The sequence below is a fragment of the Mesocricetus auratus genome, unplaced genomic scaffold, assembly GCF_017639785.1.
Source record: "Mesocricetus auratus isolate SY011 unplaced genomic scaffold, BCM_Maur_2.0 Super-Scaffold_100025, whole genome shotgun sequence".
Taxonomy (NCBI): domain Eukaryota; kingdom Metazoa; phylum Chordata; class Mammalia; order Rodentia; family Cricetidae; genus Mesocricetus; species Mesocricetus auratus.
This window is the reverse complement of record NW_024429206.1, coordinates 28,241,319-28,255,355: the sequence shown is the minus strand read 5'-3', so window position 1 is coordinate 28,255,355 and position 14,037 is coordinate 28,241,319. Positions and strand designations below refer to the sequence as shown.

Sequence of the window (14,037 nt, the reverse complement as noted above, 5' to 3'; positions counted from 1 at the left end):
TTTGATTGATTTTAATTTGAAGTCTAATTTGTTAGATATTAGGATTGCTACGCCCGCTTGTTTCTTGGGGCCGTTTGATTGGAAGATCTTTTCCCAGCCCTTTACTCTGAGATAACGTCTGTCTTTGGTGTTGAGATGTGTTTCTTGAATGCAGCAGAAGGAAGGGTTCTGTCTTCGTATCCATTCTGCTAGTCTGTGTCTTTTTATAGGCAAGTTGAGGCCGTTGACATTGAGGGATATTAATGATCATTGATTGGTGATCCTTGTTTGTGCTTGATTTATTGTTAGTGAAGTTATTTTGTGTAGTTTCTCCTCCCTTTTTCTTTTGGTGTTTTGGTAAGTGTGATTATATATTGCCTGTGTCTTTGTGAATGTAGTTATCTTCCTTGGCTCTAGGTTTTCCTTCTAGCATTTTCTGTAGAGCTGGATTCATGGATACGTATTGTTTAAATCTGGCTTTGTCATGGAATATTTTGTTTTTTCCACCTATGGTAATTGAGAGCTTTGCTGGATATAGTAGTCTGGGCTGGCATCCTTGTTCCCTTAGCGTTTGTAGGACATCTGTCCAGGATCTTCTGGCTTTCATCGTTTCCATTGAGAAGTCAGGTGTAATTCGGATAGGTCTGCCTTTGTATGTTACTTGGCCTTTTTCTTTAGCTGCTCTTAACATTTACACAATGGAGTATTACTCAGCAGAAAAAAACAATGGAATCTTGAAATTCGCAGGGAAATGGATAGCACTGGAAGAAACCATCCTGAGTGAGGTAACCCAGTCGCAAAAAGACAAACATGGTATGTACTCACTCATATATGGATTTTAAATATGGATCAGGATAGTGCCAGTCTGCACTTCCACAGATAGAGAGTCTGGGAAACAGGAAAGAACCTAAAAGATATGCATATATGCATAGCACCCAAGAGAAGAGGATGGAGACAAGATCCTCTGAATGGATGGGGAACAGGGCAAGGGGGGGGTAGTGGGACCTGGGAAGAATAGAGGGGGTAAAGAGGAAGGGAGTTGGTCATGGGGGAACAGGAAGTTGAGGGGGTGGGGGTAAAATAGGGGGAAGAGGGAATCATAGGATCGAAGACAGATCAGGCACCAGAGTGACCTCGAGTGATCTAAAGGTATAACATCAATTGGCAAGCTAAGCAATAGTGGAAGGACCACCTCGAATGCCCATTCCTGATAATGAACTTGATGTCTATAACTATCCGGGAGCCTTCATCCTGGGACTGATGGAAGCAGAGGCAAACACACAACTAAGCACTGAACTGAACCCAAGGAACCCAGTGACAGAGAGAGAGGAGTGATGAGCAAATTGGCAAAGAATGGGCTGGCAAAACCAGCAGAGACAGCTGATCTGAACAGGGGAGTGCTCTTGGACCCCAGACCGACAGTGGGGAGGTCAGAATGGGACTGATATGGACCCCCCCAAATGTGAGTGTCAGTGAGAAGGCCTGGGCAACCTATGGGGCTCTGAGATGTGGATCAGTGTCTATCCCTGGTATACAATCTGTCTTCATGTTCCTATAGCACAAAGAGAGATGCTCTCTCAGCCTGGACTCTTAGGGGAGTGCCTTGACCCTACCAAGAGTAAAATGATAGACTCTAGACATCCCCTATGTGGAAGGATTTGGCAATAGGGTGGGAGGGAGGGTGGAAGGGGAGTGCGGGAGGAGAGGAGGGAGAGGGAACTGGGATTGACATGTAAAACAAGCTATTTAAAATTAAAATAAAAAATGATTAAAAAAATTAAAAAAAATAATTTTCTCTTGACTCTGTAGGTTTGATGTTTTGATTATTATATGGCAAGGTGACTTCTTTTTCTGGTCAAGCCTATTTGGTGTTCTGTAAGAGTCTTGTACTTTCATAGGCATATCTTTCTTTAGGTTAGGGAAGTTTTCTTCTATGATTTTGTTGAATATGTTTTCTGTACCTTTAAGTTGAAGTTCTTCACATTCTTCTATACCTATTATTCTCAGGTTTGGCTTCTTCACGGTGTCCCATATTTCCTGGATATTTTGTGTTAAGGATTTGTTGGTTTTGAGATTTTCTTTGGTTGACGACTCTATATCCTCTAATGAGTCTTCAACACCTGAGATTCTCTCTTCTATCTCTTGTATTCTATTGGTGATACTTGCATCTGTAGTTCCAGACCGTTTACCGAGCTTTTCTATTTCCTTCATTCTGTGTTTTCGTTATCGTTTCTATTTCAGCTTTCAATCCTTCAACTGTTTGAGCTGTTTCCTTAATTTTCTTGGTTGTTTTTTCTTGGTGCTCTTTAGATTCTTTGAGAGATTTGTTTATTTCTTGAATTTTTCCCCCATTTCATGGATTTTTTTGTTTGTTTTTTCTTCTATTTCTTTAAGGGTTTTCCTCGTTTCTTCTTTGAGGGTCTCCATCATCTTCATGAAATAATTTTTAAGGTCTGTCTCCTCTTCTTCATCTATGTAGTGCTTTTCGGGTCTTGCTGGTGTTGGATCCCTGGATTCTGGTGGGGTCATGTTGGTGTTTCTATTGCTGGGTGAGCTCTTATTCTGTCTTCTTCCCATCTCTTCTTCCAGTGGGTGCTGGTGGGGTCTTTCCGTCTCCACTGGTCTCCTTCCTTACTGCAGCTGAAGCTGGGGATGCTGAAGCTGGACTCGCTGGGGTTGGGGTCTTGGAGGGGCTGATCTCTTTCCTGAAGCTGGACTCCTTGGGGTTGGGGTCTTGGAGGGGCTGATGTCTTTCCTGTGTGGGCGGCTCTTCTGGAAGCCGGGAGCGGCCCTGAAGATGGAGGGGGATGGGTGATGGGCGGGTGGTCCCAGCCGGAGACCCAATCTCACCTGAAGCTGGACTTGCTGGGGTTGGTGTCTTGGAGGGGCTGATCTCTTTCCTGTGTGGGTGGCTCTTCCTGTACTTTTCTTTTGTACAGGTTCTTTTCAGGTCATTAACCCATTTGTTGATTGGAGGTTTTATTTCCTTGATTTACAACTTCTTCAGTCAATTGAAACCATTTGATATTAGCTTAAAATCCAAAGTTCAAATGGGAAGTATTTTCTCCCATATGTGATGTTCTAATGACTGTTTCCTTTCATCTACAGAATATTTTCCTTTTTGTGTAGTTGAAACTTAATTATTTGTAGTCTGGCTTAGATATCTAAGGATAATTTGTGTGACATTGCTGTTGTCTTCAGTACATTCCTGCCTACATCAATATCTTGACAATTATTAGGTGTTCTTTCCTTTACCACTTTCTGTATTTCAGTTTTAATTGAGGGACTTGATCCATTTTAATTGATTCCTATACAGATTGGGTGATAATGGTCTAATTTCACTCTACTGAATCTTGATACCCAGTCCATTAGCTGATTTTGTTGTATAGGCTGTGTGATCTCTACTCCTTATTTTGTCTCTTTGGTAAAAAAAAATAGTTGTCTGTTCCTTTTGTGTTTAAGAGAAAACAATTATCTAGAAGTAGTAGCATACCCCAGTATAATGTTTATCACTATGAAACCAACCACATATATTTGAAAGGCTGTTGACTAGGAAATATATTTATTCTCTGTGCAGGGGTGGGGGCCATGAAAAGTACAGAGATGTTGTGGAAATCGTTTTGCAGGCTACTCAAACTTTTAAAATTGAAATAAAATTACATATAAACAAGTTATTCTATCCTCATTTTCAAAAAACAGTATATCCTTTCTTGAAGATTTTCTATCTGTGTTAAAAGGGTTCTTATAATTTTTTGTTTTTTGTTGTAGCTGTATTATTTTGTAATTTTAAAACTTTTTTCAAATTTACTTTTTCAGTATACTTTTACATTTTTTCAATGTGTTTACATAACTAGACATATTTTTACAAAATATTAGCCATTTCTTCATGAGTCACACATTCTATTTTCTTTTTAGGTTTTCAAATGTATGTGTGTGTGTATTGAATTTGTGTATGACATAGAATAGTATGAATAATTTTGGTTTTTAGAAACAGCTTTTAAATTCTGTGAAAACAACCTTTTAATCATTAAAATGTTTATGTATATGTGTTCATACGCATATGCATATATATTGCATTTAAAAGCACAGATACAACTTATTTGCTTATAACTTGATGGCAATTTTCCAATATGAGTAACACATTCTGCTTTAGGCACAATAATATCTTAAAGATAATTGATACCCTTACGGGAGATGAACCATGTTGCAGAACTGGAGTTGGGATAAGCATGAAGGAAAAATTATGACCAGAATTTTGTATGTAAAACCTCTGGTTAATTGTGGTTAATTGTTCCAAAGAAGTGTTTACAAACATAGTTATTTTTCTTTATTTTGGCTGTGGTTATGTTGATTAAATACAGATTTTTATTTAATATTAGCATTAGGTTTAGCAAAATGAGCTATGGCAAAGTCAACAGTTTAGGTTGGAGGAGAATTTACTTATAATCAATTTGTTATTAAATACATGATGTGAACAACAAGCATAATCCATATGTAGGGTCTATGCATAAATACTACAGGAGACAAATGGTAATAAACCAAGTTTTCGTGGTTTACAAATTTATGACTAAGGAATGTTGGGATTAGATTTTATGAGTAGAAATGACTCGATATGAACGGTTCCTTCATGGGAAATACTTTCAATTTTCTCTAATAGTGAGAGTAACTCATCAATGGTGCCTTCATGGGAAAAAGAAAAAAAATAAGAGAAACTTCTAGTACAAAAAAAACTGGGGTCAGGGCATAAAATACTGAGTTAATTGCTGTTTGAATTTCCAGAGATAATAGTCACTCAATGAATAGAGGATATCCTCTTCTTTTATTGTCTAATTGATGTTTAAATGAATATTTAAGTTTCATAGTAAATGAACCAGAGAACAAAATTAATGATTTTGAGCTGTATTACTGGGTATGATCCTGTCTGTTTAGCAGTACTCAGAATTTTCCTCTGCTCTTTACATTGCTTTCTGAAAATTCTTGGTTAAATTCTATGAAAATGTAACACTCAAAATAAAACAGGTTGTAAGGTTATTAGATTATATTTTTACTAAGGTAAAAGCTCATAAAAAATAATCACTTACAGATAGATTTTATAAAATTTATTTTTCCAATAAATAAAATGTAGGTGAATTGTTCCACACTGTTAATAATTACCAAGTTACATTAGGGAGCTGGGATTGACATGCAAAACAAGTTTGTTTCTAACTTAAATAAAAAAGGAAGAAAAAAAGGTACTTGGCATCTGTATAAAAGATAAAGTTACCTCCCTCTGAGGAGTGATTGGGGGTTGGGATGAGGATTTAGTGGGGGGAGTGGGGGAACTGAAGGAAGAGGGAATTGTGATTGGTATGTAAAATGAGATTGCTTTTAAAAATTCTTTAAAAGTGTATCTAATGCCTTTATCAATGACTTATGCAAAAGGACTCTACAATAGAAGCTGGGGATTATAATTGTTCCATTTTTGTTACTCTCATATTTCAAAGGGAAAGCAGCTCCAATATGTAGGAAAGGGGTTTGAAGAATACAAGTAAGAAAATATTTTGACATATTTCTTCTAATAATGAAAGGTCAAAGCTAAAATTCCAAACAAATGACATTGAGGTTTCAGTCCTGCTGGATACCAAAACTGATGTATGTATAATGTCTCAAAACTCTTAAAATCCCAACTGTCCTTTAAAAGAAGTTTCTACTCAAATTTTGGACATTGTAACCTTATCTCAGGTAAAACATAATGTAGAATTGAAAAAGTACATAGGGCCTGAAGGACAAATAGAGATATGAAAGCCTTATTAAAGAGGTAATCACAGTTCAAAGGAGATGCTAGTTAAACAGAAGGGGATTATGAGGACCACAAAGGATGAACAACATAATGCTCTAATAACTTTAAAACTTTTAAAAACTAATTAATCAGGGACAACATGGAAAAAACTGCTCAAATATGTCAGCCTGTGTAAATCCAGGGGAAGTGTTAAGATGAGACTGAGGGTATACTTAGGTTTCCACAGGACACCATCAAATCTGATAAAATTCTGGCATGAGAAAGAGGAATCTCTTGGATGTTTAGGCTGCTGAGATGCCTCTGGAAAGAAAAGACAGGGAAGGCCTTTGGCGTAGACAGTCAATCCTCCCAGCTGTGGCCAGCATAGAATTTGTGTGACAAAAGAGAGGCACTTATTTGAATCTCTCAGAAACCTTGGAATGGTACAGCCTTGTTCCTTCCTGTGATGTAGGTGGTATTTGTGTAGGGAACAGAGACTGATCATAATTCTGGGCCTATATTCCCAATCATCCAATTGCTCAGCAGTTAAGTTGAAGTCCTGTGGTACTTCATGAATCTTCTTGTCGACCTTGTCCTTATGACAAGCCTGGTCCTGCTCAGCCAATGTAAGAGGGTAGAGACATTAAAAATAAACTTTAGGAGTACAAGGAATTCCTATTTGTATGGGAAATGGAATTCAATGTCTAAACAAAACCATTCAAATATGTATTCAATGCCACCCAAGATCATTGTAGTAAGTTTTATATACTTCATGAATCTGGATTTCAATGACATGAGATTAATGCTACTAGCTCCACACAACTACCCTTCTGATATGTGTGGGTTACCAGCAAGGACTCTGACTGAGAACATTAGCAACAATGTAAGAGTGAGAAACCTTGAGTGCTTATCAGTATCTCCCAAGGAGCCAACATTGACTGGAGCCCTTAAGGCTTCCCTTGAGGAAAATTTTCTCAGTTAAGATGTTGGTGGTATAAACCATGTGTGTGCAATAAACTAGGTTTTATTATCTGTTCGAGTTGAACTCACCTGCAGGCTTAAGTAATCACATCCACATCAGGTCATTCAAGGCTGTGTAATCCACTTTGCTGGGGATGTAGGAACATAGTGAAGGCATAGAGAAAGAGGAAGGCAGGTGAGAGAAAATGCAGCATCTGAGCACACAACCCTCCCCCAAAAAGTCAAGCCATGACTGCAGGCTGTTGATCCATAGGAAGGTAACTCAGTCACTGTGCTCTTCCTTGTATGGTTCTCAGAAAAGAGAAGGAAATGGCAATGGGAGAGATGAATCTGTGCTTGGGTGAGGGATATTTAGCCCCTCCAAAGAGCAGATCTTAAATTTGCGTTAGGATTGATGTATGCAACTCAGGTAGACATATCCATAAGCATCATTGATTCTTTTTTTATTTTTAAAATTTAAATTAGAAACAAGGTTGCGTCACATATCAATTCCATGTCCCTCTCCCTTTCCCTTCCCTCATGCCACGCCCTCCCACCAACCCCTCCAATATCCTCTCATTTCCCCAGGGAGGGTGAGGACCTTCATGGGGGTGTCCATAGTCTGTCATTTCATCCAGGGCAGGGCCTAGACCTCCCCTGGGAGGCCATGGTGAAAGTGCATCTCTCATTGTTGGATGGGCGCCCAAAGTCCATTTGTATACCCAGGATAAATACTGATCTGCTACCCAAAGCACAATGGATTACCTAGGCCTCCTCACTGACACCCAGGTTTAGGGAGTCTTGATCAGTTCCATGCTGGAATCCCAGCCATCAGTCTGGGATTCAAGAGCTAACCCTTGTCAGGTCAGCTGTTTCTGGGGGTTAAACCAGCCCAGTCTTAACCACTTTGCTTATCAGTCCTCCCTCTCTGTCACTGAATTCCTTGAGTTCAGCTCAGTGTTTAGCTGTGGGAGTCTGCCTCTGCTTCCATCAGCCATTGAATGAAAGTTCTGTTTCCCAGACTCTCTGGCCATGGGATTGTAGGCTGGCACTCCCCAGATCTATGTCTAAAATCCATATATGAGAGAGTGCATGCCATGTTTCTCTTTTTGTGACTGCGTTACCTCACTCAGGATGGTTTCTTCTAGTGTCATCCATTTGCCTGCAAATTTCAGGATTCCATTGTTTTTTTCTGCTGAATGGCATTCCATTGTGTAAATGTATCACATTTTCTCTATCCACTCTTCGGGTGAGGGGCATCTAGGTTGCTTCCAAGTTCTGGCTATTAAAATAATGCTGCTATGAACATAGGGGAACAGATGTCCTTGTTGTATGAATGTGAAACTTTTGGATATATGCCTAAGAGTGGAGTTGCTGGGTCTTGTTGTAGGTTTATTCCCATTAGCTTCTGTAAGGCAAAGGACACAGTCAGCAAGACAAAAAGGCAGCCCACAGAAAGGAAAAAAGACACTCACTAACCCCACATCTGACAGAGGGCTGATCTCCCAAATTTACAATATCTCAAGAAGCAAGGCTCCAAAATACCAAAGGATCCAATTAAAAGGTGGGGTACAGAACTAAATAGAGAATCCTCAATAGAGGAATCTAAAATGGCTGAGAGGCACTTGAGAAAGTGCTCAACATCCTTAGCCATCAGGGAAATGCAAATCAAAACAACTCTGAGATACCATCTTACTCCTGTCAGAATGGCTAAAATCAAAAACAACAATGACAACTTATGCTGGAGAGGTTTGGTGAAAGGGGAACACTCCTCCACTGCTCGTGGGAGTGCCAACTTGTACAGCCATTTTGGAAATCAATAAGGAGATTCCTCAGAAAAATGGGCATCATTGATTATTAATTAGAACAACTGAAAGGCTGTAGTCTCTCCATCCATGTACAGACAGAGAGAATGTGGGGTAGAGGTCTTGGGGTGTTATAGTACAGATTGGAGAGACTTTATGGATGCAAGTTTCCTTCTGCTGGTTATTTCACTTAAGCATTAAAGTATATGAGTTTTTATGTGTTTCTACTTACTAGGAGATTCTATGGGTGATATAAATTCAAGTCAATCTTCTTATCCAGAAATTTTAGCTCCATCTGAGGCTTTTATGTAATTAATATCTCCACTTCCTACATACCCTGTCATTTAGATAATACCCATGATAACAAAAATTATTGTTTTCAAACATATAACATAGAAGGAATAAGAACCACTGCATCATACTGTTATATGATATGAGTCCCAATCATAAATATTGATAATCCTTCTCTGCAGGTTCAGGACAGCTGCCTACCAGTATTCTTTGTCCTTCATTTTCGCCATTGAGGAAATCAACAGAAACACTCACATCTTACCTAACATATCTCTAGGATTTGATCTCTACAATGTCAATAGCAATCAATGGGATACTCTGGAGGCACCTTTTCTTTGCCTCACAGGAATGGGAATAATGATTCCCAATTACACTTGTAGAAGGCAGAAGAAGGCTGCTGCTCTACTTACAGGAGTATCGTGGCCAACATCTGCACATATTGGGAGACTGTTGAATCTCTACAAATATCCACAGGTGAGGAAAAAGCCTTTGAAAGAGCAAGAAGCCTGTATTAAACTTTAGACATTTCAGGAATATTAAAATGTACAGAAGTGAGAATATGCCATTATCAATCAAAGAGAATAAATCAGGCATTCGGTTATAAAGCCTCAGATACTTTGATGGAGATAGAGAGGAGGAAGAGTTTGCACCTGTAATGGGTGGCTAGAAAGTGCTGTGTCTTGTGAGCTATTATATATAAATATCCTCATATCAACATAGAGTTTAAAGCATGATGAGCAGAAGTTAGCCTCTACCAATCCAAGGTAGTGCCTTGGTTTTTTCATTGTGTTCTATTTCAACGTTTTCCCTCTTGTTTAATATTTGAAATTTCCTTCAGGTTTCTTTTGGGCCATTTGACTCTATCCTGAGTGACAGACGCCAGTTCTCTTCTCTCTACCAGACAGCACCCAAGGACACATCTCTGTCACATGGCATTGTCCTTTTGATGCTGCATTTCAGCTGGACATGGGTGGGACTGGTTCTCATAGATGACCATAATGGGGCTGCGATTCTCTCAGACCTGAGAGGAGAGATGGACAGGAACCGTGTGTGTGTATCATTTGTAGAAATGATCCCAGACAATGTGGTTTCCTTTTACTTTAATTCTTTAACGATTTTCCAGATCATGATATCAACTGCAAATGTGGTTATCATTTATGGTGACATTGAATCTTTAGGTGGTATAATCTTACAGATAGGGGAATTTTTAATGAATTGGAAAGTCTGGGTCCTGAGGTCACAATGGGATCTAAGTGTTGTTACTCGTTATTTCATGTTGGATTCATTACACGGAAGTCTCATTTTTTCACATCATCATGTTGAATTTTCTGAATTTAGGAAGTTTATCCAGACATATAACCCTTCCAAATACCCAGATGACCATTATCTAGGTCTTGCTTGGAATACACACTTCAATTGCTCTTTTTCTGGACCTGATTGTAAAATTCTGGGTAACTGCCTACCCAATGTTTCCTTGGAAATGTTGCCTAGAAATGCCTGGGAAATGGACATGACTGAAGAGAGTTACAATGTATACAATTCTGTGTATGCTGTGGCTCACAGTCTCCATGAAATGACCATCAAAGAAGTGCAAAATTATCCCCAAGGAAATGGGGAGGTAAACACTAACCCTTGGGAGGTAATTTTCACTTTGTTTATTTTAAGAATAGCACAGTGACAAACTGAGGTTTCTTATTTAAATTAGAAACAAGTTGCTTCACATGTCAATCCCAGCTTCCTGTCCCTGCCTTCCTCCCCTGACCCCCACCAATCCCCCTACCCCTCACTCAATCTCCCCTCTGCTCCACAGGGAGGTTGAGGTTCTCCATGGGGGAATCTCCAAAGTCTGTCATATCATCCAGGTCAGGGTCTAGGCCCTCACCCATGTGTCCAGGTTTAGAGAGCATCCCTCCATGTGGAATGGGCTCCCAAAGTCCATTTGTAAGCCTGGGATAAATACTGATCTAAGACCCAAGGCCACATAGATTGTCCAGGCCCCATCACTGACACAAAAATTCAGGGAGTCTGGATCTGTCCAATGATGGCCTCCAGCCATCAGTCTGGGATCCATGAGTTCACCCTTGTTCAGTTCAGCTGTCTCTGTGGGTTTCACCAGTCTGGTATTGACTCCTTTGTTCACATCTCCTCCCTCTCTGCAACTGGGTTCCAGGAGTACAGTTCAGTTTTTAGGTCTGGGTGTCTGCTTCTTCTTTCATCAGTCACTAGATGAAGGTTCTAGGATGGCATAAAAGTTGTTGTCCATCTTATTATTGGGGAAGGACATTTAAGGTAGCCTCTCCTCTATTCCTTAGATTGCCAGCTGGTGTCAAGCTTGTAGATCTCAGGAAATCTCACTAGTGTCAGATCTCTATTCAACCCTATAATGTCTCTCTCTATTGTGGTGTCTCTCATGCTGCCCTCCTCTATTCTCCACCCAAGTTAACCTTCCTGCTCCCCCATGTCCTCCTCTCCCCTCTTCCTCACCCCCTCTTTCTCCCTTCTCCTCCTTCTCTCCCCCATGCTCCCAGTCAGCTCAGGAGATCTTACCCCATTTCCCTTCTCAAGAATACCATACATATCTCACAAAGGGTCCTTCCTATTTCCCAGACTCGCTGTAGTTGGGATTATAGGTTGACAGTCCCCTGCTCCATGTCTAAAATCCATATATATGTATATATATACCATGTTTGTTTTTCTTTATTTATAGCTGGGTTACCTCAAACAGTCTAGTTTCTTCTAGTGCCATTAATTTGCCTGTGAATTTCAAGATTCCATTGTGTAAATATACCACATTTTTTTCTATCCTCTCTTCACTTGAGGGGCATCTAGGTTTCTTCCAGTTTCTGGCTGTTACAAAGAATGTTTCTATGAACATAGTTGAACAAGGTGAACATAGTTGAACAGATATCCTCATTGTATGAATGAGCACATGCCTAATCTTTTGAGTATATGCCTAAGAGTGGAATTAATGGATCTTGTGGTAGACTGAGTCCCATCTTCCTCAGGAGTCTCCATATTGATTTCCAAAGTGGCTTTACAAGTTTTCGCTCCTACCAGCAGTGGAGGAGTGTTCCCCTTTCACCACATCATGCTTCAGCATAAACTGTCATTGGTATTTTTACTTTTAGCCCTTCTGCCAGGAGTAAGATGGTATCTCAGAGTTGTTTTGATTTGCATTTCTCTAATTACTAAGGATGTTGAGACGTGTCTTAAGTGTCTATTAACCAATTTAGACACCTCTATTGAAAATTCTCTATTTAGTTCTGTACCCCATTTTTAATTGGATCATTTGGTATTTTGGAGACTTGCTTCTTGAGTTCTTTGTAAATTTTGGAGATCAGCCCTCTGTCAAATGTGGAATTAGTGAACATCTTTTCCCATTCTGTGGGCTGCTGTTTTGTATTGTTGATGGTGTCCTTTGCCTTACAGAAGCTTCTCAGTTTCAGGAGGTCCCATTAATTAATTGTCAATCTCAGTGTTTGTGTTACTGGTATTATGTTCCAGAAGCTTTTTCCTCTACCAATTCATTCATGGGTACTTCCCACTTTGTCTTCTAAGAGGTCCAGTGTGGCTGGACTTATGTTGAGGTCTTTGATCCATTTGGACTTAACTTTTGTTCATAGTGACAGATATGGATCTATCTGCAATCTTCTACATGCCAGAATTCAGTTATATCAGCACCATTTGTTGAAGATGCATTCTTTTTTCCATTGTATAGTTTTAGCTTCTTTGCCAAAGATCAGGTGTTCATAGGTGTGTGGGTTAATATCAGGGTCTTCAATTCATTAACATTAATATGCATGTCTATTTTGTGCCAATATCAAAATATTTTCGTTGCTGTAGCTCTATAGTAGAGCTTGAAGTCACAGATGGTGCTGCCTCTGGAAGCTCTTTTATTGTAGAGGGTTATTTTGGCTATCCTGGGTCTTTTATTTTTCCACAAAAATTTGAGGATTGTCTTTTCAGGGTTTAGGAAGAATTTTGCTAGGATTTTGATAGAGATTGCACTGAATCTGTAGTTTGGTTTTTGTTTTTTTTTTTTCAGTCTTTCAGTTAGTGAGTTATCCATGCCTTTTCTAAAGTTTTGCTTACAAGTTTCCTTAGGTTAATTAAAATTGGTTTCCTTTCAATTTTCTTTCTTTTTTTACCATTTTTATTTTAATTTTAAATAGCTTGTTTTACATGTCAATCCCAGTTCCCTCTCCCTCCCCTCCTCCCGCACTCCCCTTTCCCCCCTCCCTCTCACCCTATTGCCAAATCCTTCCCCATAGGGGATATCTAGAGTCTGTCATTACACTCAGGGAAGGGTCCAGGCACTCCTCTAAGAGTCCAGGCTAAGAGAGCATACGTCTTTGTGTTATGGACACATGATGTCTGTTTGTATGCCAGGGATAAACACTAATCCACTGCCCAGGGACCCATAGGTTGCCCAGGCCTCCCCACTGACTCTCACATTCGGGGGTCTGGATCAGTCCCATGCTGACCTCCCAGCTGTCGGTCTGGGGTCCAAAAGATCTCCCCTTTTCAGATCAGCTGTCTCTGCTGGTTTTGCCAGCCCATTCTTTGTCAATTTGCTCATCGCCCCCCCTCTCTCTCTGTCATTGGGTTCCTTGGGTTCAGTTCAGTGTTTAACTGTGGATGTTTGACTCTGCTTCCATTAGTCACTGGATGAAGGCTCCAGGATGGTTACAGACATCAAGTTCATTATCAGGAATGGGCATTCGAGGTGGTCTCTCCACTATTGCTTAGCTTGCCAGCTGGTGTCATCCCTTTAGATCACTAGAGGTCACACTGATGCCTGATCTGCCTTCTAACCTATGATTCCCTCTTCCCCCTATTCTACTCCCCCCACTCAACCCTCCTGTTCCCCCATTACCTACTCTCTCTTCCTCTTCTCCCCCACTCTTCTACCCAGCTCCCTCCCCCCCACCCCTCGCTGTGTTCCCCATCTGTTCAGAGGATCTTGCCTCATTCCTCTTCTCTAGGGTACCATGCATATCTTTTAGGTTCTTTCCTGTTTCCCAGAATCTCTGTCAGTGGAAGTACAGACTGGCACTATCCTGATCCATGTCTAAAATCCATATATGAGTGAGTACATACCATGTTTGTCTTTTTGTGACTGGGTTACCTCACTCAGGATGGTTTTTCTAGTGCCTGCGAATTTCAAGATTCCATTGTTTCTTCTGCTGAGTAATACTCCATTGTGTAAATGTACCACATTTTCTCTATCCACTCTTCAGTTGA

General features: G+C 40.0%; 1 protein-coding gene across 1 annotated transcript in view; it reads left to right on the top strand.

The window, feature by feature from the left end:
• LOC101829585 (vomeronasal type-2 receptor 116-like) overlaps window positions 1-14,037 on the top strand; it is a 37,389-nt gene that overhangs the window by 6,275 nt on the left and 17,077 nt on the right. Inside the window, exons 2-3 of the mRNA XM_021223947.2 lie at window positions 8,976-9,267; window positions 9,632-10,432. Coding sequence (XP_021079606.2) covers window positions 8,976-9,267; window positions 9,632-10,432 — 1,093 coding nt within the window. The remainder of the gene's footprint in view (window positions 1-8,975; window positions 9,268-9,631; window positions 10,433-14,037) is intronic.